General features: G+C 40.1%; 1 protein-coding gene across 4 annotated transcripts in view; it reads right to left on the bottom strand.

Annotated features, from left to right (window-relative positions):
• The window catches only part of LOC124795078 (alpha-tubulin N-acetyltransferase 1-like), a 102,102-nt gene that overhangs the window by 46,051 nt on the left and 29,276 nt on the right, over positions 1–26,775 (bottom strand). For all 4 annotated transcript variants that reach the window (XM_047258895.1, XM_047258894.1, XM_047258893.1 and 1 more), the window contains 3 exons: positions 25,061–25,208; positions 10,003–10,066; positions 2,470–2,560 (listed from right to left, as the gene is read on the bottom strand). In XM_047258895.1, the coding sequence (XP_047114851.1) occupies positions 2,470–2,560; positions 10,003–10,066; positions 25,061–25,208 (303 nt within the window). The remainder of the gene's footprint in view (positions 1–2,469; positions 2,561–10,002; positions 10,067–25,060; positions 25,209–26,775) is intronic.

Raw genomic sequence — 26,775 nt, forward strand, 5'->3', positions numbered from 1 at the left:
AACTTGATTGCGCATGGTAAAGGGTATCTGATGGGCTCTTCAGAACTTTGGCACTGCCAAATGCTTCAAAGAGATGTGCGCCTGAAAATTCACAGCACAACTTAAAGAAGGTTCAAACACCTGTTTGGAAGTTTTGCACAACACATCCAGTTCCATGAATGGAGTCACCCTAGAAATTAGATTCCCCTGATACTGAATATGGAACCAGAAAAGTGCAAAAGTATCAAGACTAAAAATGTTAGTAATCGTCTAAGAATTAGCTACAAGCAAGGTTAGTTTCCGAGCTATCTTTTTGTACTTAGCTTGCACCATGATTTGATCCCGCAGTGCCATCAAGTGGCCATTGCACATCACCACTTTGTGCCACAGTGGACGCAGTGCAGGGAGCCAATGTGCCAGTAAGTATCCCCATTAATTAAGAACATGGCCGCTTCGGTGTTCAACTGGAATTCTGCCGTCACCTCCTTGATGTTCAATAGCAGCATGATACACCGCACCCTGTCTGATGATGTTCCTGGCAGTGGCAGGATGGTGTGCAGCAAGCTAATGATGGAAGTTGACACCCACCAGCCAAAGCAGTCACTCGTGAGGTGTCCTGGCTTGCAGCAAGCAAAATGGGTAATGTAATGGTACAGGCAGTGATGATGAGGGCCACACACTGGACATGATTTGATGGCATGACTTGCATTGGGGTCCTCATATAATGATGGGGAGGGAAATTCTTCAGGAGCCACTGCTCGCTTCGAGACACTTCAACAGTGAAGCAAGTGCTTTCATCTTTGAGCACCTGCCAATTCATAGTGTGAAGAAGCATTAACTACTGAATCCTATGGCAGACTACCAGACGCACAAGAGCTCAGTAAATCAGATGATAACCTTGATTGAGAGTCATCAGTTGATCAAAAAGTATGATAATGACTAATACTTCTAACAACAGCAAAACCAGAAGAATCATCAAAGAGAGCTTGCGCTGAGGCAATCACTTTATATGCCTTAGCAATTTTTAACACATCTTGCAATGAAGGATTTGATGTTTCTAAAGCCTTTGCACACCTCATGATCCAAAAGCCAGGTAGACTGTAACCTCCTGAATTAAAGGATCTGGTTATGACATACCACACTTTTGACAGGTAAAAATCACACTTGTGATATAAGCCTTGTAAATCAGCAGCCTATACTGCGTAGGACTGTTTACTTTGCTTAATATGCAGATTGAACTTGAGCCTAGATGCAACGGTGTGCATTTGGTGACTTTAGTATTCAGTCAGCAAAGCATAGGGGTCCAAGAGTGGAAGTAATTTTTGCACCACTTCGTACAACTTACTACTAGATGACAGTAACAGCACACAATGGCACTCAGGAACATCAGTTTGACATGCCTTGCAGTGCAGTTTGAAATGCCGTAAATAGACCTTCCAACTCTTTCTTGCCTTACTGAAGGAAGTGAGTGGCAGAGGGAGATGTGTGGAAACAGTGGCTGCCATGACAAACTCAGGATCCATGGTTCTACTTTAAATGGCATGGTAAGAAAGTGCTCATCGCCAGTTTTCTATCCTGTGTTGCGAGGGTAAAAACTGTTTATTGTCACTTGCTTTGGTGAATATACTGAATAACAGAGAATGAGTAAGTGTTCCTGTAAGTCCGCAGCTGACATGAACTGAATGAAGAACTAACAAGTCTGGGACATGGTGAAGTCGGCTTAGCAATGTAACAGTTTCAAGTCAGTGACGACAAACTAAGTCAACTTGGCTGTGCAGTAGTATGATATGAATGGCTACAAAGTACAGCAAGGAATGAACCACACAGCGAGCCTGGGCCACAGGCTCAGCAGCAAACAAGCGCCACTGTGTGGTGCCACATGACGTGTATCTCGGTGGTGGTTCCATATCAAATAGCGGCCCACAGTTGCTGCTCACAGCTTTAGTATCTTTGAATGTCCACATCCATGCTAGGCAGGGATTCTGAATCACTATCAGGTACAAAATGTTCCATATACCACATTTCAGCAAAAAGAAATTTATATCACTGCTGCACTGGCTGGCACATTTGCCCAACAACACCCACTGAACATATCTGGGATATGGTTGGTTGGCAATTTGTCCATCAAAGTCCTCCAGTGACCACTGATGGTCATTTGTTGACTCTCATACAAACTATGTAAAGAGAGATTCCCCAGGAACATTTCTAGACACAATCTGATTCCATGTCACAGTGTACTGATACTTTCACTGCAATGAATGGAGGCTTCATATTATACTAAATTATAAAATTCAAATATTATGTATAGTTCCGTAATATGAATAATTTCAGTACTGTTACATAATTTAATGGCAGAGTAAGCTTGATTCAGTCACTTGTATATTTCTTAGTATTCCAATTTTTACAAATGTGTGTGTATATTTTGAATAAAATTCTGCTGGGTGTTATATTAAAGTCTACTGTTAGACTAATATTAAAGCAGGTTTGTACCTTTCCAACAGTAGACTCTGGTTTGTGAGCAGCATATCTACCAAAATGAGGCGATGAGTTAGCACTTCCTGCTGCCTCTATTACCCGAGTGCTGCAACATTTTAATTGAGATTAACTGGACACAGAAATTTGGAAGTGTCATCCGTATTAGTCATAAGAAACTCTTGTATAATAATCCAGATACTTCTACGAAACACAAGAGCATAACAACCTTGATACATACTAAAACTGTGTCCAAAATAATCGTAGCACAAGTTTATTAAAAGGCACGCAACTATTTTAAATAATTATGATTGGACTAAACTATTTATTATTAGTCTAAAAATGAAGAGAGACAAATATCATACTACATTTTGACATTTTAATGATTCAATATTCTGTTTACCTTGATACCCCGAGAAAAACCTGCTAAATTAAAATACAATTTGGACAGTTGTTATGAGGACAGAACATTACTTATGTTTAATATATTTTCTGAACAGAGAAAGACTGAGTGGAGACATCTGCTGAAATAGCTAAATTTTGTTTTTCATCTCACCTTTTAACTATTGAACAATGGAAAATCTGAGATGGAATGACAACAATGAATTAGGATAGGTTGCTGATCACCACATACAGGAGTCACTGAGCAGCAGACATGCACCATAAAGAATAAACCGAACAGCACCTTAAGGTGTTTCATAAATAATGTCACTTCTATATTTAAAGTACATTTCAAAGTAGACTAAGCTATCAAAGTCCTTTGTCAGACATAGGATCGCCCCCCCACCCCCACCCCCACCCAAATCTTTGTGTGTGTGTGTGTGTGTGTGTGTGTGTGTGGGGGGGGGGGGGGGGGGGGGGGGGGGTTTAAGAGTGTATTTCTCATTCAAGACTTTGCATTATCTCATTTCTGCCGCTGAGGATTGTTCAATCAATAGCTCTGACTGAATCTGATTACAAACAGTATAAAACTGACATTGATACGAAATGTTTCAAATACCACACTTCGAGACAAACTGCGAAACTGTGGGGGGGGAAGATATTTTTCTACTTTTTTATGGGAGTAGTGGAGAATGCAACCATTCATAAATACTGCCAAGTGCAGCAAGTGTCTATCATTAGGTATAAACACGGGAACAGAACTTTCTGGTGGAAATTGAAGGAGTAAAGGTAACGACTCACCGGATTGTAGCGATGTACCATCCATTGAAATCTAACATTTATTCAGTAGTATGTTCGAGCACTGGGTAGTAAATGCCACAGTGGCCACTCCTGGGTGGACACTGGTTGGTTGTCATGCATACACAAAAAACACTGTGCAGAAATTGCAGCAGAATTGATATACGACATGACTGCTTTAACAGGTGGGCCTGCATCCGTCAGGATAAGCCTACAATAGGACTAACTGGAACAGGATTTGCTCGATGGGTGTATAGGACAGGTCTTGCACCTGGGTCTTTCACAGGGGAGTGACCCATATGACAAGAGCTTGGGAGAGAATGTGGCATAAAGACTTGGGGGGTAAGATGTTCCTCATTTCTGGGCACTTTGATAAATACAGGAAATCGTGGAGAAAGATATGGCTGAATTGTCCTAGTTTGGGCTGATGCTGGGTGATGAGGGGGAGTGTTGCTTTGCCACTGGTACTTGGGGTTGGTTGGAAGTTTTGAGATGTATCAGAATATTATGCACAAAATCTGTCTATGGAGGATTAGGTCTGGAGGATGTGCCTATCTGTGAAGGCCCTAGCAAGATCTTCAGTACAGCGGGAAAGGGATTTCTCATCACTGCAGATGCACCTTCCACTGGTGGCCAGGCTATATGGGAATTAGTGTTTTGTGTGGAGGGATGACAATTGATTGGAAGTGTTAGTCAAATACCCTACTACAATAGGGCATTGAGGATTGTTGGTTTTCAGGATTTTGGAAAGCATGTAGAATATGGGGTGCAAAGAGATGAGGAGATGGATTTGGGTGAGATATATTGTGATGGGGCTAATGATTTGGATGTTACATTTGACTTCTGGGCAGAGATCATTACGGCAGGGCTTGTAAATAGAGCAGTCAGACAGGTGACAGATGCCTTCTGTCGGGCAGTAAGTGTGCTTCATCACAATAGTGGCAGAACCTTTTTGTAAAAAGGAAGATTAAATCTGGCTCTATCTTGAGTTTGTAGACAGCTCTTCTTTCCTCCACTGAGAAGTCTGTAAGGAGTCTGGGAAGGGACCTAAAGAGTTGGTCACAGAGAAATTGTAAATAAAGCATTCCGGGATGCTACCCAGGGATAGGTTAGGCAGGAGCTGGCCAGGGTCATGTTTGGTTAGTGGTATGAACTAGGAGACGTAAGGTTCAATGTTGGAATTTGGTTGGAGGAATTGGTGTCTAAAAAGTGCTCCCACTGTAGGAACTGAGAGAAGGAGAGTAACTCTTTGATAAGTCCAAAATGATGGAACTGTCTTGGTCTGAGGTTACACTTTTACACAGGACTGAAACACCATCTCTCCCATCCAATTCACCTCGTCCTCCTCAGCCCAACCTGCCACCTTACTGGCCGTTGACCTCTTACCATTCAAACATCTATCCACATCAAGCTCACTAACTGTCATTCCCACCAAAAAAAATCATCACCTCCATATAGCTTCGTCACTGATGGATGGCTCATTTACAGTGACAACAAAACCTCTTGCCAAGTATGCTGACAGTCTTACTAAGGCCTTCATAGACAGGCACGCCCATCACACCTTCTCTGCGGACAGATTTTCCTCGCCACAGACACACACATGCCTAATCTTCAAACATCCCCAAGAACTATCAGCAAAGACGTAACCCCTCAACACCCAATATCATCCTACACTGGAACAACTGAACCAAATCCTTTGCCAGGGCATCAATTAGTTATCTTTGTGTCCAGAAATGAGGAACAGTGAAAGCACACTTATCATATATGGCTTCTGTTTTCTATTTCCGCAAGGCATTTCATATGGGCATGTCCAACAATAAGACAACTACTCAAATGAATGGCCACTTTCAAACTGTGGACTAGACCGGAGTTGACCATCCAGTGGCAGAATATGCTGCTCAGCACATGCTCTATTTCAGTGTGTTTCACAATCCCTATCATCTGGATAATTATTCCCCTTCTCCAAAAACTGCTTTTCTGAAATGTGTAAATGGGAGTTGTCCTTCCAATAAAATCTCCAGTCCCACAGTCCTCCTGGCCTCAATCTCAGCTAGCCCCCTGACCAATCCCTAACTCCACCCCTGGTCGAGGACACTAACTTCACTCAACCTGCACCCTCTCCCCTGAAGTCTCCCCTCTTCAATTGTGTCCCCCCCTCCCAATCCACCCTCCTTGTCATTGCAGAGTGAACTGTACACAACTAACCCTGCCTGCTGCTCAATGGTGTCACTGCCCATGCCACAATCCTATCCTGGATATCTGAAGTCCCTTCACCTCAACCATCAGCCACCCTTCCTCAAACCTCCTTCCCGTCCCAGCCTCCTTTCTCCTTCGTGTGTCTGTGGCACAAATTTCCATACACAGTGGCAACATGTAGTCAAAAGTTAATGTACAACAATATAAAACTGGAAAATGCATGTTCAGAAGCTGCAAAGAAACACACGAAAGGGGAAAGACTCAAACTTTGGAACTTCTTTGCCTGGAAAGGGAGAGGAAAAAGGGGACTTATTATTTTTTTTAAATTATTTACTTACACATCCAGTCCTGTAGGACCAAACCGAGGAGCAAATCCTCAAAGTTGTGGAACATGTCAGTACATTAAATTACAACATAAAAGTAGTAACAGATAAAAATAAAATGTCAAGCCATAAGTTTAAGTAAATGCAATCAACAATATAACATTAAAATCAGCTTAATTTTTCAAAACTCCTCTACAGAATAGGAGGAATGACCCAGGAGGAAACTCTTCAGTTTCGATTTGAAAATGCGTGGACTATTGCTAAGATTTTTGAATTCTTGTGGTAGGTTACTGAAAATGGATCCAGCAGTACACTGCACACCTTTCTGCACAAGCATTAAGGAAGTCCGATCCAAATGCAGGTTGGATTTCTGCCGAGTATTAACTGAGTGAAAGCTGCTTATTCTTGGGAATAAGCTGATATTGTTAACAAAAAACAACACTAAAGAATATATATATTGAGAGGCCAACATCAAAATACCCAGAATAGTGAACAGCGGTCGACAAGCGGTTTGCGAACTTACACAACTTATTGCCCAAACCACCAGTTTCTGAGCCAAAAATATCCTTTTAGAATGAGAGGAATTGCCCCAAAATATAATACCATACGACATAAGTGAATGAAAATAAGCGAAGTAGACCAATTTTCATGTCGAATGATCACTTTCTTCAGATACTGTTCCAATAGTAAAATGACAGCATTAAGTCTTTGAACAAGATCCTGCAAGTGGGCTTTCCATGACAGTTTACTATCTATCTGAACACCCAGACATTTGAACTGTTCAGTTTCACTAATCATATGCCCATTCTGTTGAAATTAAACCATCAGGTTTTGTTGAATTGTGTGTTAGAAACTGTAAAAACTGAGTCTTACTGTGATTTAGCATTAGTTTATTTTCTACAAGCCATGAACTTATGTCATGAACTGCACTATTTGAAACTGAGCACTACTGCACACAACATCCTTTACTACCAAGCTAGTGTCATCAGCAAACAGAAATATTTTAGAATCACCTTAATACTAGAGGGCGTATCATGTATATACATAAGGAACAGGAGTGGCCCCAACACTGATCCCTAGGGCACCCCCCACTTGCACTTGACTATACACCACTCAGACCCCACATCACAGCCATTCTCAACACTGTGAATAATACCTTTTGCTGTCTGTTGCTAAAGTAAGAGGTGAACCAATTGTAAGCTGCTCCCCGTATTCCATAACGGTCCAGTTCCTGGAGCAATATTTCGAGATCAACACAATCAAGCACCTTAGTTAAATAAAAAAATATGTCTAGCATTCGAAACCTTTTGTTTAACCCATCCAATAACTCACAGAGAAAAGAGAACACAGCATTTTCAGTTTTTAAACGACTTCTAAAGCTGAACTGTACATTTGATAGCAAATTATGTGATATAAAATGGTCAATTATCCTTATATAGACATCCCTTTCAACAACTTTGCAAACACTGACACTATAGAAATATGTCTAAAATGGTCTATATTATCCCTTTCTCCCTTTTTATAAAGCAGTTTTGCTACTGAGTATGTTAATCGTTCAGGAAACTGAACATTCCTAAAGGAAAAATTACAAATATAACTAAGTACAGGGCTAATATGTGCAGCACAGTACTTTAATATTTTGCTAGGCACTCCATCATATCCATGAGATTCCTTAGTCTTGAGTGATTTAATTACTGAGTCAATCTCCCCTTTGTATTACAGAAGAGTATTTCAGACATCATTCTTGGAAAGGTATTTGCCAAGAGAGTTATATGATTCCCTGCAGAAATTAAATTTTTGTTTAATTCACCAGCAATACTCAGAAAATTATTATTAAATACTATCCATCTATCTGATTTATCAGTAACAGAAGTATTTTTACTACAAACTGACTTTATATCGTCGGCCATGTGCTGGCTGCTGACCAGCCACTTCCTTCACAACTAATCACATGGTTTTAATTTTATCCTATGAATTAGCTACTCTATTTGCATACTACATACTCTGTCTTCCTCATAACATTTTTAAGTACCTTATCATACTGTACGTAATGGGCTACTGTAGCTCGATTTTGACTACTTCTAATGTTCTGATATAATTCCCGCTTTGTTCTACATGATAACCTTATCCCACTTGTCAGCTACACAGGCTGCCTTTTACTGCTAGTACCTCGTTTAGAACATTCTAATGGAAAGCAACTCTCACAGAGCATGAGAAATGTGTTAAGGAACACATTACATTTGTCATTATCTTATCAGCACTATAAACATCCTGCCACTCCTGTTCTTGACGAGGTTTAAGAAACTCTCCACTGTCATTCCTACATAATTTGTAAATATATGTGACATTTATTTGAGTACAAAAGCCTTTTAGTCTTAAAATTTGTGCATCATGGTCTGAAATGCCATTCACCCTTTTACGAACAGAATGCCTGTCTAGTAATGAAGAATGAATAAAAATATTGTCTATGGCTGTGCTACTGTTCCCCTGCACCCTAGTTGGAAAAAAAACAGTCTGTATCAGATCACATGAATTTAGGATGATCTGCCAACATCCTTTTTCCTGCACAATCACACACAAAATTAATACTGAAGTCACCACATATAACTAATTTCTGGTACTTCCTATGAAGTGAATCAAGAACCCTCTCTAACTTGAGTGGAAATGCTCTCGCGTCAGAGTTATGGGACATATATACAACAAAAATTAGAAGTTTAGTGAAACTAATGATAATGTTGTTCATGAAAATGCACTAAGGGAGATAATACAGGAAAAAAATATGAAAATTACCACTGAAATTCCTGTAACAAATGAGGCTTGAGAAGTTCGAAATGGTGTACAAGGTAGATAACAAGTCAGAGTTAGAAAGGAGACACACAGCCTAATGCAAATATGGAGCCAGAGGTGAAAGAGAAAAGCACATAAAAATACTGGAACAGAAGAAAAAAGTTACTGAAACAATACATACTGAAGAAGGGCTTGCAGATACTTGAGTGAAGAAATGGAATTCCAACTTTCAGTTTAAAGTCTACCAGTAAATTCATTTAATAGCAGAAGGGGTAAGGATGAAATAAAAATGAATAGGAAATGTATGCATGTCTACAAAGGCAGAAAAATTACTCCAAACACAGAATTGGGGGGTGCACAGTGTAAAAGAAAGCAGGTGCAGCATCTTTCCCTACCTATGGCACACATTTTCACATTTCCAATCTATCCTCCTTTCTTTTCCTCCAATGGATACGTACCCCACTGGTCAATCTCACACAGGCAGGTGCTGATCAAGCAGCCCGTGTCAGCACAGAAAGTGTGCAGTGGGGTCACCAGAACGTAATTTAGAACAGGATGTTCCATCTTATGTGCCTGCCAGAGGGGGGAGAGGGCAGCAGCCAGGTGAACACGGGAGGTACAGGTACGCAAACGGCTGATGTACAGCCAGTCTCCCTTTGATTCCCTGTTTTTTTAACTTTACTTGCAAAATTCTCCCTTCTTTTCATCTCCGTCTTTAATTCAATATTTTTCATTTGTCCCTTCCATTATCTCCCCACTGAAACTGGCATAGTGCTTAGCAATGGACTTACTCAATCTGATGCTTTTCCCTTCATATTTGCCTCCCTCTCCTTGAATCAGGCAGGTGCGAATCTTTCTCAACCAAGAGAACATGTGAACTGAGGGTGGGAGGATAGGGCTCTGACTTTCCTCCAACAAACATACCTTTTTTCATTGAAAAAGGAACATATAGTTCTAAAAACTAGAAGGATTATTATTTTCTACTTTTAGTGTTTCAATCAGTAACATTATGAACTGTGCCTTCTGTAAAGTACTGGCCTGTCTCTCCGCAATTTTACATACTTACGCGTTCATGCCTGCTATAGACTTATTGTCTTGAAGATGTCCTTTTCCTGACGTGTGAATAACATCTGTCAACAAATAGTTATCACCCAATTAATATAGTATAAATGTAAGATGAGAACAGATTTATTTACTACAAACAACAATTGCACGAAAAGAACAGATGTCATAAAATTTTTGCAGTATTATTTCGATACACACAGAAACACGTATAAAAAATTACAAGGAATGTGTGCCTGGCCTTAAAACAATTTTTCCGCACTGTACGCAAACCACTGTTGAGAATGTGAACATTGCAATGGTGCAGGCTAACATCGAAGAATGGTCAAAACATAGTGTAACATGGGTTATCTAAAACAGAGAATGGCAGACTAAATATGGCACAGAAATTAAGCTCCAGTGCCACAGAAATGCATTGTGTGCATAAATGCAGCAACAGAGACATTAAAAAAAATTGCTGATTACAGCAATGTGCACAGAACAAACATATATGTAAAATAAATACTGGTAACCAGAAATAAAACTTAATTTTAACTTATTAAAATATACAATGCTTAAAATTTGTATCAAACAATAACATAACCACTTAAAAATAATTCTAGATTTTTACAACAACAATATATGTAAACTTCTTGATAGAATAAAACTGCATGCTGGGCCAGGACTCAAACCTGAGACTTTTGTCTTTCCCAGGTTCCAGTATTAATCTGCCAGGAAGTTTCAAATCAGCACACACTCCAACACAGATGTAAAATTTATTTTGGAATGTAAGCAGGTTATCTTTGCTATTTTTCAGTTTGTTAGTAAAACACATGCTATAGTCCTCTAGTGTATTTACTTACCATTTTACATGTCTATTGCTATTCAGCTTGTTGGGAAGCTATCATGAAATTCCTGACATCAATGGTTAGGGAATTCTCCATACTCTGTGCATGTGCATGCTAACTTGTAGCTCTCCTCATATCACACTGTGTAATTTGATAATCCCTCACACTTAACCATAGCAAGACCCATACGTTAGGTTGGTTCATAAGTTCATAGCATTTTTCCAGAAGTTTAATAAACACAACAGAAACATAACAGAGACTTTAGTCATCAATAATCTACTCTATTTGACTATTTATAACAGCCTGCCAATGCTGGGGTAACTTTTCTATTCCACAACTGTAGAAATCACAGAGTTGAGGTGAAGAAGTCATTCAGCCAAGTTCAGAGCACATTTTCAGCCAGACAGGAAGTTCCTTGAAAGCTGTTCGATATAGACAATGTAGGAAAAGATAGATTGCTACTTCCCATAAAGACGACGTGTCAAGTTGCAGACAGGCATGATTAAAAGACACTCACATATAGCTCACATGTAGCCACAGCCTCTGTCAGTAAAGAAAGATGTGCATGTGCACAAGCAAGCACACCTCACACACACACAACCACCAACTCCAGCATCTTGCCAGTCCAGCCAGTTCTTGGGTACACTGACATGGATCATTATAGATTAATGCATTTAAACAATCTTCATGAAACCTTGAAGGTCTTCCTGAATGTGGAGAGTCAGTAATGTCAAAACAATCCTCCTTAAAACGAGAAATTCATTTTCTTGTTATGCTGTCCAATGGCATTATACCCATAGACGGTGCAAGTGTTTTTGGTTACCTCCACTACTGTCACTGTTCTACTGAACTCTAACAGAAGAATATGTTGGTAATGCTCTGATTTCTACACTTGTCACTCCATTTTCTAGCATCCACTGCTCCACTCACTATCTCCAAATGACAACATGGAAACTTAAACAGCAACAGTGAATTATAAATAAAAACTGACAATCCGTCGCAATCAGCCATTGCAACTGGAATAACATGCAAAACAAAAATGCTACAAACTTTTGCACCAACCTAATAATTTTGGATACCAATTTGTAGATATGTTATACTATTCAAATTCTCTCTAAATTCACAAGATACAGTCAAGTCATTCAAGTAGTACAAGTAAAATTTTAGTATGGTAGGGTATTTTGTGGTGCAAATACATTCTGAAAACAGTTTTGTAGTATTTTCAGGAGTTGCTTAAGCTTTTTAGGTGTTCCACTCCAAAAACTCAAAATCTAATTAGATTGACTATCCATCATATTCTGTACTCTGAAATTCATGAAGATATGTGGACTCGGAATTCTGTAGAAAGAAAACTCCACTCACAAGGAACTTTATGAATAAAGGCAGTCAAATGAAAATGAGACAGACTATTTAATGAGCATGTGGTGGATGTTGGTAACACAGGTACAGTATGAATGTTAACTGCTATGCCACGTGTCTATTAGACATGCTCATCATGCTTTCAACTTCACTGTGGGGCTGGGAAAGAGGAACATCAAGGAATAGAGCCATTTTTAACTGTAGATGGAGTGTAAGGAAGTGAAATTTATACCCGAATGCCTGCTTTGTATAGTGAACACAGTATGCCATGAGCATGTATGTTTGCATGGGATGAATTGTTTTGACAAGGGCGGGTGTCACTGGAACACAGCAGTCGGCCAGGAGAGGCTCACTGTGTCATTAACCCTTCTCTTTAAAGTCAAGATGGTGTACTCAGTAATGAAACAAAGCAGTAGGCTCTGCCAGAAATATCGACTCTTAGACAATGTGTCTAATAGTGTATTTTAATACGACAGTAAGCCATCTTAGGCAGTTTATAACACTTAAAACACTTGATAATGGCACTTTGTAGCTGAAATCATGAGTGTGTAAGTGTAAATGTAACTGTAACATTGTAAATAAACAACAGTCTAATGGCAGTACTGACTTTAAAGAAATATATTATGACTGTGGCTCCGCATTATCAAAAAATTATTAGCCCTTCTCTCACTGCTCTGGTGGATGCTGCCATCAGAAATGATCGATGATGGGTAGTAGAAGACTTGTGGCTCATGTAGAGCATCAGTCAGTACTGCTCATAACATCATGACAAAGCATCTGAAGTTCTGTAAAATCTGATCATAGTGGGTTTCCCACAGCTTGAAGGAGGACCAGAAGTTGAACAGGATGTTGATATCACTGCAGCTCCTGGAACAGTATCATAATGAAGAATATTGTTTCCTGTCCCATATTACCATGGGAAATGAAACACGGTGTCATCATTTAGAGCTGGTGAGTGTCAGAGCCAAGAATGGAAGAAGATGGGTACACCCCTACTGAAAAAATCCAAAGCCGTGCACCCCAGCTCAGGGAAACACAAAGTTTTTCTTCAACTGCAAGGCCCTGTTGTTTTTGGCTTTCTAGAACACAGTGCCACAATTAACACACAATGGTACATGGAAACTTTGAAAAAACTGAAGTGCATCACGTCCAAGCAACCAAGAATGTCGATTGAAGTCATGATTCTGTTGCAGGATAATGCATGCCAACACACAGCCAAGATTGTTTCAACTCCGCTACAAAAATTTCACTGGGAGGTCCCTTACTCTTCCTCCACACAATCCTGATCCCTCTCCATGCGATTTTCACTTATTTACAGCCCTGAAGAAAGACATCCATGGCTGTTGATTTGCTTTGGAAGAAGGGTGCATCCCTGGGTACAATCGTGGTTCCATAGGCAGCTGCAAACATTTTTCCATGAAGTTGTCACGATTACTTTTGAAATAACGAAGAGTTTTCTTAATTTTCCCCTCTGCCTCTTTCTCATTTTGCTCCCACTTATATGTCTGTAAGAACCCACACAATGTGATATTACAAGTGGCTGATGGTGAGACGAAAGGCAGAGATGAGTATACCTGATGGTGTGGCTGGCTGGCCAAAGTGGAGCCTGCTAGCCAGTCGTGTGGGAAAGCACAGGTGTGCTTGGAAGCTGTGACTGACCACAGCCGTAACAAGCCTTACAGATATGTTCAAAAAAACAGATACACCAAAGATACTGAGGTGATGAGAGAAGCTCATTGAAACTTTAATTCTGATCCTCAAGTTTATACTTTCAAAGTTATAAATGTCTGAATTATAACAGTTTATAAAAATTAATAACAAATGAACCAATCATACAACATGCACTTATGATGTGCCATATGAAAGCTGCTGATGTCAGTAATTACCACAACACATTAAATTTACAACCAGACACCTACAGAGAATCCCATGAAGAATGATCAATCTTCAGGGACATGAGTGAGATGCTCACTTGAAGCAAAAAACTTCATATGGAAAAAAATGCTCTATACCGAATGGTTTCTGGGACAGATTATATTTAATGTACATTTATTTTTGGGTTAGCACTGCACATGTATGAGTCTCACCAGCACAACTTCTTTGATATTTTATTCTAACCCAATCTACCTGACTGCTTTCAACCTCTTTGCTAGGGATGTCTTTCTACAGTTAAATTAACCTGCTGAACGCGCATTTGTCCATAGTGTGTTGAGAATGAAGTATCTATTTATTTATTATTCCATGTGATCTGTTGGTACAAAGTGTGTTGCAGATGTCGGAAAATATCAGTTAACATTGTTTTCATACATTAACATATAGTACCCTAATGTATTATATTGCAAATGTTGGTTAAGCTTACTTCACTCCAATTGCTCAATGTTTTCAATTTAACACAAATAGCAAGATTACTATAATAAATATTCATTTATAGAGTAAAACCAGTGACACAACATGTATGACTTCACGGCTTTGCTAAATTTTATGTTGTCATCGATGGACTTAATACTAGTGGCAGGATTGCTGAACAGTTGGAGGCCCATATGGAAAGCTCTCCTCCCCCCCCCCCCCTCCTCCCCACACACAGTTGAGTGTTTGTACATAAAACATGCACATTTGAGTTTTTCCTGGTGTTGTGTTTATGTATTTCATTATTTTGTACAACTCTGGAGTCAGTAGCCACTACATCTACATACATACTCCGCAATCCACCATACGGTACGTGGCTGAGGGTACCTCGTACCACAATTAGCATCTTCTCTCCCTGTTCCACACCCAAAAAGAACGAGGGAAAAATGACTGCCTATAAGCCTCTGTACGAGCCCTAATCTCTCTTATCTTATCTTTGTGGTCTTTCCACGAAATGCAAGTTGGCAGCAGTAAAACTGTACCGCAGTCAGCCTCAAATGCTGGTTCTCTAAATTTCCTCAGCAGCGATTCACGAAAAGAACGCCTCCTTTCCTCTAGAGACTCCCACCCGAGTTCCTGAAGCATTTCCGTAACACTCACTTGATGATCAAACCTACCAGTAACAAATCTAGCAGCCCGCCTCTGAATTGCTTCTACGTCCTCCCTCAATTCGACCTGATAGGTCGTATTAGCATTTTATAAGTGGTCTCCTTTACAGATGAACCACATCTTCCCAAAATTCTACCAATGAACCGACGACAACTATTCGCCTTCCTCACAACTGCCATTACATGCTTGTCCCACTTCATATCGCTCTGCAATGTTATGCCCAAATATTTAATCGAAGTGACTGTGTCAAGTGCTACACTGCTAATGGAGTATTAAAATATTACAGTATTCTTTTTCCTATTCATCTGCATTAATTTACATTTATCTATATTTAGAGTTAGCTGCCATTCTTTACACCAATCACAAATCCTGTCCAAGTCATCTTATATCCTCCTACAGTCACTCAACGACGACACCTTCCCGTACACCACAGCATCATCAGCAAACAGCCACACATAGCTATCCACCCTATCCAAAAGATCATTTATGTAGATACAAAACAACAGTGGACCTTCCACACTTCCCTGGGGCACTCCAGATGATACCCTCACCTCCGATGAACACTCACCATCAAGGACAACGTACTGGGATCTATTACTTAAGAAGTCTTCAAGCCACTCACATACTTGGGAACCAATCCCATATGCTCGTACCTTAGTTAGGAGTCTGCAGTGGAGCACCGAGTCAAACGCTTTCTGGAAATCAAGGAATATGGCAACCGTCTGATACCCTTCATCCATGATTCACAAGATATCATGTGAAAAAGGGCGAGTTGCATTTCGCAGGAGTGATGCTTTCTAAAACCGTGCTGATGCATGGACAGCAACTTCTCTGTCTCAAGGACATTCATTATATTCGAACTGAGAATATGTTCGAGAATCCTGCAACAAACCGATGTTAAGGATATTGGTCTGTAATTTTGAGGATCTGTCCTTCTACCCTTCTTATATACAGGTGTCACCTGAACTTTTTTCCAGTCGCTCGGGACTTTACGTTGGGCAAGAGATTCGCGATAAATGCAAGCTAAGTAAGGAGCCAATGCAGTAGAGTACTCTCTGTAAAACTGAATTGGAATCCCATCAGGACCTGGCGATTTATTTATTTTCAACCCATTCAGCTGCTTCACAACCCCAGGGATGTCTATCACTATGTCCTCCATATGGGAATCTGTACGAGACTCAAATGGCGGTATGTTTGTACGATCCTCCTGCGTGAAAGATTTCTCAAATGCTAAATTTAAAATTTCAGCTTTCGTTTTACTGTCTTCTGTTGCCAGGCCAGACTGATAAATGAGTGACTGGATGGAAGCCTTCGACCTGCCTACCGATTTTACGACAGACCAGAATTTTCTTGGGTTTAAAGCAAGATCTTTTGCTAAGGTATGACGGTGGTAGTGGTTGAATGTTTCGTGCATCGCTCTTTTTACAGCAGCATGAATCTCTACTAACTTTTGCCTGTCCTCATTCTCCCGATCTTTCTTGTATCGCGAGTGCAACTGCTTTTGCTTCCTGAGCATTCTCCGAATTGTGCTGTTAAACCACGGTGGGTGTTTTCCGTCCGTAACCCACTTTTTCGGCACATACTTGTCCAATGCGTAATTTACAATGTGTTTAAAATTTGCCCATAATTCTTCCACGTCCATCATACCGGAAGTAAATGAAGTCAATTCATTTACTAAGTAGGATGCTAACAACTGCTTATCTGCTCTTTCTAGTAAGAATACTCTCCTAGCCTTCTTGACCGACTTTTTAACTTTCGTAACCATAGTCGTAATGACAACATCATGATCACTAATACCTTCTCAACACTGACACCGTCGATGAGGTCTCGTCTGTTCGTGGCTACCAGATCCAAAATATTTCCATTACGCGTTGGCTGTCGATTTAGCTGCTCGACAGTTTTTGGATAATGTGTTCAAAAGTAATTCACACGATGGCTTGTCTGTACCACCTGTAATGAATCCATAGACATCCCAGCCTATACTAGGTAGGTTGAAGTCACTTCTGACTACTATAGCATGATCCGGGTACTTCTGCGATACAGAATGTAGACTCCCTTTGAATGATGCTAGAACTGTAACGGTGGAACCTGGTGGCCGGTAATAACACCCAACAATAACTATTTCTCCTAGCCCTGTTAAACGTGTCCAGATAACTTCACAATCACACTCTGCTTCGACCTCAGTAGACACAATATTTTTATCAACTGCAATGAAGACACCACCTCCTACAGTGTTCAATCTGTTTTTCTGATACATGTTCCAACCCTCACTAAACATTTCAGAACTTCCTATCTCAGGGTTCAGCCAGGTCTCAGTCCCGTGCCACACGCTTCCTGGAGGGCAGTAAATTCAGGAACTTTATTCCGAACACACTGAAAATTTACTGCTAACATCTTGATAGCTGAAGTGTCTTTACACTGAGCACGTCCTGATTTCTCTGCCTGCACGTCGACTGATGAGTGGTTTCTGAAAAATTTTAAAGTCTCGAGAATGTATAGGCAAGGCAGTGTAAGGATTTCCAACCTTCTGATTATGGGTTTGCAGGAGTCTCTGGGTTTGCTCCCAGTAATAATCCTCATTGCTCTCTTCTGGATTTTGAATGTGCTCAGGGTTTTTGGAGAATTTCCCCAGAATATCACACCATATTTTAGGTGGGCTTGTATGTAAGCGTAGTACGCACTGGTTAATGTTTTCAGCCCAGCACATGATTTTAGTACACTCAATGCATAACAGCCAGTATTAATTCTTGCATTTACCTTTCTTGTATGTGTATTCCATTTCAGGTTATCTTGAACCCACAGACCCAGGGACTTGAAAACAGTGTCAGTATCTATTGGCTGATTATTTACAGTGACAAGTGGCTGAGAGGAATTTGCATTTTGTGTTGTGTGAAAGATCATGGAAGCTCTCTTTTTGGTGTTGAAGGTTAATCTGTTGATTTTAGCCCAGTTGATGAGTTGTTCAGTGGTCAAGTTCACAGTGTTCACAGCTTTCTGCACAGCCTCTGTATTCTCCCCTTTTAGGAGTACAGTTGTGTCATTAGCAAATATTATTGTTTTGTGTGCATCTACATTCAGGCTCAAGTCATTAATATACAGGAGGAAAAGCAGAGGTCCCAACACTGAGCCCTGTGGTACACCTTGCTCTATAGTTTTGCAATTCCTCTGATACCATAGTGTTCTATTTTTTCCAGCAATATTTTGTGGTCAACAGTGTCGAAAGCCTTTGACAGATCCAGAAATATGCCTGTTATGGGTTGTTTTTATCTAACAGATCTAATAGTGTATTTAAGCAACCGTATACTGCAGTTTCAGTAGATTTGTTGCTTCTGAACCCATGTTAAGCTAAACTTAGTAAATCTTTTTTTCCTCTTTTTTTTTCAATGAAGTCCATCAGTTTTTTGTACATTATTTTTTCAAATACTTTAGAAAAGCCGGATGAGATTGAGATAGGCCTGCAGTTATTCATATCTTTATTATCACCTTTTTTGAAGGCAGGAATTACTTTAGAAAGTTTCAGAGCTTCAGGGAAAGCACCTGCCTGGAAAGAACAGTCACAGAGGTGAGTTAATGGTTCAGCAATTGTGTGTACACAATTTTTGATTACAGCTACTGGGATACCATCAATTCCAGCTGAATATGAATTTTTTAACTCTCTGAGGGCTTTTTCAACATCATTTTCAGTGACTTTGGTAATGAAAATTGACTCTGCATGTGTGTGATATTTTTGGTTTCCTGGTTGGTAGTTTGTGTTAGGATTATTTTTGACCAATTTTTCAGCTGTGCCTGTAAAGAAATTGTTGAAAGAGTTCACCACAACTTTGCGATTAGATATAAATTCATTATTGAGTTTGATTTCTATGTTCATGTGTGTAGCTTTCATTTCCCCTCTTTACCTTTTTATGATATTCCACATTTCTTTTACTTTATTTCTGGATTTGTCAATGTACTCATCATTTTGCATCCTTTTTGCTTGTCTTATCACTCTTCTTAGGATACATGTGTAGTTTTTATAGTATTCGGTTAGTTGGTAGGAGTCAATACTTCGTTTACATATCATATGGAGTATTCTTTTATGTTTGCATGAGATTTTTATAGCTGGTGTAATCCAAGTCTTGTTTCTATTACTATCATTTATTCTTAGTGGTTTTTGTAGAAAAGCCTGTTCAAAGTGGTGGATCATTTTCTCAAGAAATATGTTGAATTTCATGTTGACATCATTGGCTGCGTACATCTCTGTCCACTTTTCTTTACAAAGGAAGGCATTTAGCTTGTTCAAGTTATCTTGAGTGAAAAACCTTCATAAAGTTTTAGGTAGGACTGGGTTTGAGGCATCTTTGCTAACATCAACCTTTAGAATGACAGCTTGGTGGTCGCTGAATCCTGCGTTGTATACTTCTAGAGTTGGGTTAAGTTTATTTGTGATTCTTCAATTTCTCCGGGCGTATTTGTTGCTCTAACAGTCCATGGGTATACTAACGGTTCATAGTGTCCAATGGGCACAAATTTCGGCGATCAGACATGTCGCCATTGTCAGGTGTGCTGACGAATTGAGCTCCTGAGGGCAGGCGGCTGATTTAACCCCCCCCCCCCCCCCCCCCCCCGGCCACTCTCTTCGCCGTCCGCGCCCGCGCAAAGGTGGTCGCGAAGACGTGGGTGTCGGAATGTGTCGTAGTGTCATTGTGCTTGCTACGTCCGCCCTGGACGCCAGGTCGTACTTCTTGCTGAGAGTCTTCCTAATTACATTCAATGCCGGGTCCCAAGCCTCGCTGAGACTGTACCCGCAATCTCGGTTGATAAGATCTTCACTGGTGCGAATTTCGATAGCCTCCCTTATAAAGCTGTCCCTCTATTTAGAGGTCTGAGCCAGGATCTTGGTACGCTCATAATCCATCTCATGTTTCTCGGCCAAACAGTGCTCTGTTACTGCCAACTTATTTGGATATTTCAGTCGAGTGTGCCTCTGATGTTCTTGGCAACGATCTTCGATGTTGTGTACTGTTTGTCCAATATAAGTCTTCCCACATTCACAGGGAATTTGGTATATGCCAGCCTTCCTCAAACCGAGGTCATCTTTCACACTTACCAGTAATGCCCGTGTTTTATTGGGCAGGCAAAAGACGGTTTTAACTCAGAGGATACTTCAAGAGCATCAGAATTTCGTAAACCACACTAAAATGCATAATTCAGCTTGAAGTGCACATTGGTTTTTTCCAGATTCACAATGAAGTAGGTCCCATCTGATATTAAGCTTTTCAGTGTGGTTTTTGGGAGGTAAATTTTCTTGGAGTACCAATACTGTACTATGTCGTATTTGGTTCTTTATTATGGCATAATGCCATACAAGGCAGAGGATGAAAATGTGCACCTGAAATTCAGCGAACAGTTGAAACTAGCCAATATTGTGGAATGAAACACTTCGTTTCAAATAAATTGAGTGCCTCAGCGGAAAGATTAATAAAGCCAAATTTCTTTAGCAAACTGACAAAAACAGCTTCATTGTTCTGCAAGGCAATTAATGCTTGACTGCTAACTACTTGGAAATAAAATAAAATCATAAAACTGAAACTAATAAAAGTTTTTGCCCTCCCTAATTATGTGAATGTATTTTCATTCACTTGACAGCTCCTAGCCACAGAAATCCGTTTTGTTTTCATTTGACATGGGAGCTCGTACACGAAGAGGAAACTTAACGCAAACATGGATCACATAGATACTAACCCCCTCTTTCGCATGCGTGAATCTGGCGGTTAGGGCGTGCGAGGAAATTTTTTCTCGTTAGCATCTGGCTGCTTGCTGCTACTGCCAATCCAGCTAACAGAAACACTCCAAGTAGTTGGAAGCAGGAGAAGATATTGCTCATACACGAGTCAACTGCGCATGTACATGAGCCCACTGGCAACTTGTCAAACGAACCTAATGTAAACAGTTGTGATGTCACGCTCATAGAAAGCATTTTATTGTTACTAAGAATTACATAGTCTTCGCCCTAAGGCCTTTGACATATTTTTGCTGTTGGCAGACGCTTGTGTGTGCATGGTGTTTTGTTGTTGTAAATGGCACATTTCCTTTGCCACTCAAGTTTTATTTTTTTTTCCCCCCATTTATATTTTATTGCTGCAGTGTCATTCTCCAGTAGCAGGATATACTAACATTCTTTGCTAGAGAATCACTTCTTACCAGTCAAAATCACAAAAATTTAACTGAAAGCTAAAGCAATGAAAAATTCCCAGAATTACGAAAAATTCCAAGGTTTTTCCCAGTTTTTTCCTGGATGAAAAAATTCCCGGGTTTTTCCCACTGTTGAGTGTTATTCTGGTGACATAATCAAGACTCTTCCTGGCAATACTTCACACTATGCCATTCAACTGATGCAAGTGGGAACTTATGACACTTGATAGGGCAATCTGCACTTACCCTATGCTTGTGTCATTAGCCGCATCTACAAAATTGTGTTTCAGCAGTAGATTGTGAAGGGTTTTTACACTGGTTTTCAGTTTATGTTATTTGTTCTGTGAAGTTGAAGTCTAATGAAGAGGCATTCGATATTCTTCCAATGTCACCGCAATTGTTAAACTATTAGGTACTCTAACTACAGCAACATAGTATACAAATTCTAGTAATAAATTAGTATTAATTAATCCATTGCACTTTGGCAGGCATAACAATGTTCACAATAATGGATGAGAAACTCTTTCATTATGGCCACTTCATCAAATGAAATGCCAGGAAGATAAATTTGAAAGTAAACAAAAAGTGTTTCTTCTTGGTAAATGTTTCCATGTGTCCGAGACATTTATGCTTTAAAATAATGTACTGAAAAAGTGTTGTTTACTTACTTCTGTTGGTCAACAAAATGCCTTTACTCTTAATATAAAACATATCCATAAATTCTAAAACATGAGCCATATTAAATTGTCTGCGAAAGAGATATTCATTCCATGGAATGAATCAACTAAACCAGACTGTATCAGTGTCCAAATATGATTATACTTAACGGCCTGAGTGCTGAGAGTTATTTCCTGAACAGGATGCAAGAAGTGTTACAGAACAAGGCAAGCTCAGCCACAAGATGTTTAACACTCAAAAAACATACAATTTAAGGTACTGAAATTGGATATCCCAATTTCAAAGAACTAACAAAACCAGAACATCTCAACCAGTGGGGATATATGCCCCAAATTGTGAAATATGCTTGGCAAGGGACAGGTTATGTTTATTATGTGCTTCAAGAGCTCTGTTCAGTTTTCTTTGTAAGAAATAACTGTGCAGCTGTGTGGGCCTTTGGTGACAGCTGACAGGCTGCAATTCATCTTCCCATGAATCCCTGGGATGCTCTATAAGATTAAGTCATTCATCAGAGCTGAAAAATTGTCCATATTTTTGCAGTACTTCATCTTTGGCCCTCTGGAAGTTGTCAGTATACTTCCTATCAACACCACAGATGCAAAGCACCATATGCCCTTCCAACATGACGACTGCCTTTACCACCACCACCACCACCAACAACAACAACAACAACAACAACGGTTTTGTTTTTCCAGGATTTTACTGTAATTGTCATGGGTACCATTTCACACCCAAATGAATCATTCTGAAGACAAACATGATACACCATTTGAGAGCACATTCCTTCATTCATTCATGGTCCAATCTAGAGGTTTCTGGCTCTACAATAAAAAGGTTTAACTTTGTAGGTATTCACAGCCAGTGTCATTTTGGGTATTGAACCACATTACTGTAACTGCAAAAACAACTAAACTGCCAACATTTTCACCGATCTGCTGCGGTTTTCAGACCCGTTCACTGCTGTATACTGTCATTTTTTGTTATCTGCTATCTACCAGCATCACATATCTGAGATGTCATTGACAAATTGATGAGGGAGTTACAGAGGGATGTTTGTACGGTATGCTGCTGTCTTACTCTAGTGGCTGATTGGAAAGCAACTCTAGAAGGTAGTGTATTGGCTGTTTGCTGCGTGTGTCACTCTGGTAAGTGACCGCTGGGCAAACTCTCAGTGATTGGAAGGCAATAGCAAATCAGCAGCTTGTATCCAGGAGATGATGCTTTCCTGTAGCAATGTGTTAAGTTTTGTGGACTGGCAAGATAGCCAATCCACTAGGACGGGAGGCCGAAGGGCACGCGTTTAAGCTCACGCAGGATGGCGTGAGGTCTGGAACAGGACAAGGTCTTTATAGTAGCAAAAATAGTACGTAGCTTCTGGAATACTTAACTTTAATCCATAATTGGTGAACATCGGTCTGACGGTACATGCATCACAAGATAAATAGCAAATGATAATGGCGCCTTGCTAGGTCGTAGCAAATGACGTAGCTGAAGGCTATGCTAACTATCGTCTCGGCAAATGAGAGCGTAATTTGTCAGTGAACCATCGCTAGCAAAGTCAGCTGTACAACTGGGGCGAGTGCTAGAAAGTCTCTCTAGACCTGCCGTGTGGCGGCGCTCGGTCTGCAATCACTGACAGTTTCGACACGCGGGTCCGACGTATACTAATGGACCGCGGCCGATTTAAAGGCTACCACCTAGCAAGTGTGGTGTCTGGCGGTGACACCGCATTAAGGACACACGGCAGTTCTCTCGCAGCCACCATCTGCACAGCCAAACCCAGATCATGTGGCACAGCTGGTTAGTGAACACACATGGTCCGCCACCATAGGTAACTCCTTGTTTGTGTTGTTACAGCTATTGCCTTTCAACCACAAGAGTTTGCCCACCAATCACTTACCAGAAAGGCACAGGCAACAGATAGCCGACATGCTCTCTTCTACCAATCATCTTCTCGAGTTGCCTTCCAATCAGCCACTAGGGTAACACAGGCATAGCATACTGTATGGCCACCACTCTGTGACATCATCTTCAAATTGTCCAATGACATCTCAGATATACGACGTCAGTTCCATCAGATAACCAGAAATTATAGTACATAACGGAAGACATTCACCAGTACAAAGCAGCGAGTCGCACTGAAGAGGACCACAGCGAGTCAGTCAAAACATCGGCAATTTACCTGTTTTAGTAATTACAATGACGTGGTACAATACCCAAAACTATTTTATCCAAAATGAAAAGGTTAATCTCTGCATGGCTTTGAGAAACAAACACTGTCATAAATCTCATACTACATCCAACTGCTTTGGACTTCTGACAGAGTCTGTCAGGAAACTATAATTCCCGAGAAAGTTACAAGCTGTACAAGCAAATGCCATGCACCTACTGTTGGATTTTGCTGTGCATTTAAGGCTAACTACCAATCTAGTTGTTGGCATTACCTTTGGTCCAGCTCTTACCAATCTTAGACTGTAGTCTTCTGTGCCTGAAAACAATTGCCAAAGCTTTGAAATGAATTTCTGTGGCACAATCAATGCTGTGGAGACTGCTGTCTATGTCTAAACTGTATCAGACTCCCAAAGATTCTGCTCTACAAAGCAATCTCCAAATGGTGTCTTTCTGACATCAAACAGTAAACTTTGCATAAGACTACAAACTGCTAACAACAAAACTGATAACTATAAAAAATTATGAACTGTTTGTACTATTTTTTGTTATCTTGAAAAAACATGGATAACATACCTTATCAAAGCAAAGAGTATTTATTCTTAGCAGCCTCTAATCTCCAAGCATTTTCTGAGGCTATCTGACAATTAACACTATTTTTAAGGTGAAAACGGGAGGGGGGGGGGGTTGTCTCTTCTGGATCAACAGTGACACTTTAATTGTATTGAGAGTTAGTAGGGCTACAGCACATAATCCAATCATCAATATTACTGCTAGACAATAATAGGATATTTTGCATTAAACTGAACAATAAATGCATAAGAGAAAGCACTAATCCTTCACCTGGATGGTTTTCAAAGAATCCATCATACACAACAAAATTATTATTTTGTGGTAGAATATTCCTCAGACCATAATGTTTTAGAAGGAAATTCATGAACTTCTCTGATGGTCTGTCAATTGCCAAATGAATGGGCAAGACACTCTCCTCCTGCAACAAGGTTTTCAACATCATACAATGAAGCAGCAATTGGAATGATTTAAAAACACACAGAAAATTTAAATTTATTTCCGCTGAACTGTTCCTAAAATTAAAAATGACTGTGTTGTACAGCAAAAGTCATACTACGGTGGTTGATTAATGATGAGTGTGTAGATGTGTGTGCACATTTATCATGACCTGGCCCAGCTACATTGGTGTGCAGCTAAGAAGACAGTTGTTTGATGCACTCGACTCAGAAAGAAAAAGAGAGTAGTTTGCAAAATCAAAAGTGTGCTCTCGTTTCTGTTCCACAACACATACTCTGAGTATTCTTCCCTCTAAGAACTGGTGACACTGTGGTATGCATCAAATGGAGACATGTTTCACACTTTCAATATTTGAAAAAAGTTATATACATGGAATATTACTGCTGCTGATTATTAATATAATATGTATTGTTTTTGTTTTAGGTGAGCCATAACAAACACTGCAACAAGACAATAGCTGTCACCATACGTGCACTAACATGAAAATCATTTCTAAATGTTCAACGTGCAGCACAACTCTTACATTACAAGGCAGATGCCGCAGAATTACACTGTTGCACTGGTGCATTAACTGGGACAGTGTCTATAGCACAAAACATCACACCACCACCTGCCTTCTTACTTTCAAATTATTCTAGTACCTATTATGTTAAAGGGCTACCATCCTTTCAAGCAGTTTGCAGAGCAAATTGGTGAGTAATTGGTTCATAGTTGTCTATAGACATGGGTTTCTTGCCTGGTTTAAGGATCAGAACGATGATACTATCTTGTCACTGTGAAGGGAACACTCCTTCTAGCCAAATACGGTTGAAGACCCTGAGTAGATGGAGTCTCTGTGTAATATTCAGATGTTGGCTCACCTGATTGTGAATTTAATTGGGGCCTGGCACCAAACTGTGTGACGAGTCAAGAGCCTGAAGCATTCCAAATCAGTGAAAGGTTCATTGTCTAACTTGCTGTGATGAGTATTAAAGGACAGAGAGATGTCTCCAACTTATCTTTTGTTTGTTCAAATGGTAGCCAAGTGAGAAGAGGACACCGGTGCAGTCCCAAAGTGCAGTGCATGATATTCTACAGAAATCACTGCATTGGAACAAATACCACCATGAAGGAAAAGACCCAGACCAGTTATTGGTCTTTGGTGGCCCAGAAGACAATGAAGCCTGGCCCACACCTGGGATGAAAAGGTATACATTCCCTAACAGAAAACATAACACTTCCAGTATTCCCTTTTACTAAATTTAATTAGATAGTGAACCTTTGTGAGAAGCCATTTAAAAGTGAAGAGGGCAGTCTGTGAACGATGCCACTCAAAACATTGCAGGGCCCTTCAAGGATCCTGGAAAGTTGTTGCTATGTCTTTGGTCAACTAGCGGGTGGCAGAGAGGGATTGTAGAAAGGGGTATAGCAGTTCCAACTGTGAAGTTATAGCTCTAGGAGAATACATACATATTTTTTTCTTCTTGTTTTATTCATGATTTTTCACAATAAATGCTGATACATTGAAATATTACAAAAACATTCATGGT

Source organism: Schistocerca piceifrons, chromosome 4, assembly GCF_021461385.2.
Source record: "Schistocerca piceifrons isolate TAMUIC-IGC-003096 chromosome 4, iqSchPice1.1, whole genome shotgun sequence".
NCBI lineage: Eukaryota > Metazoa > Arthropoda > Insecta > Orthoptera > Acrididae > Schistocerca > Schistocerca piceifrons.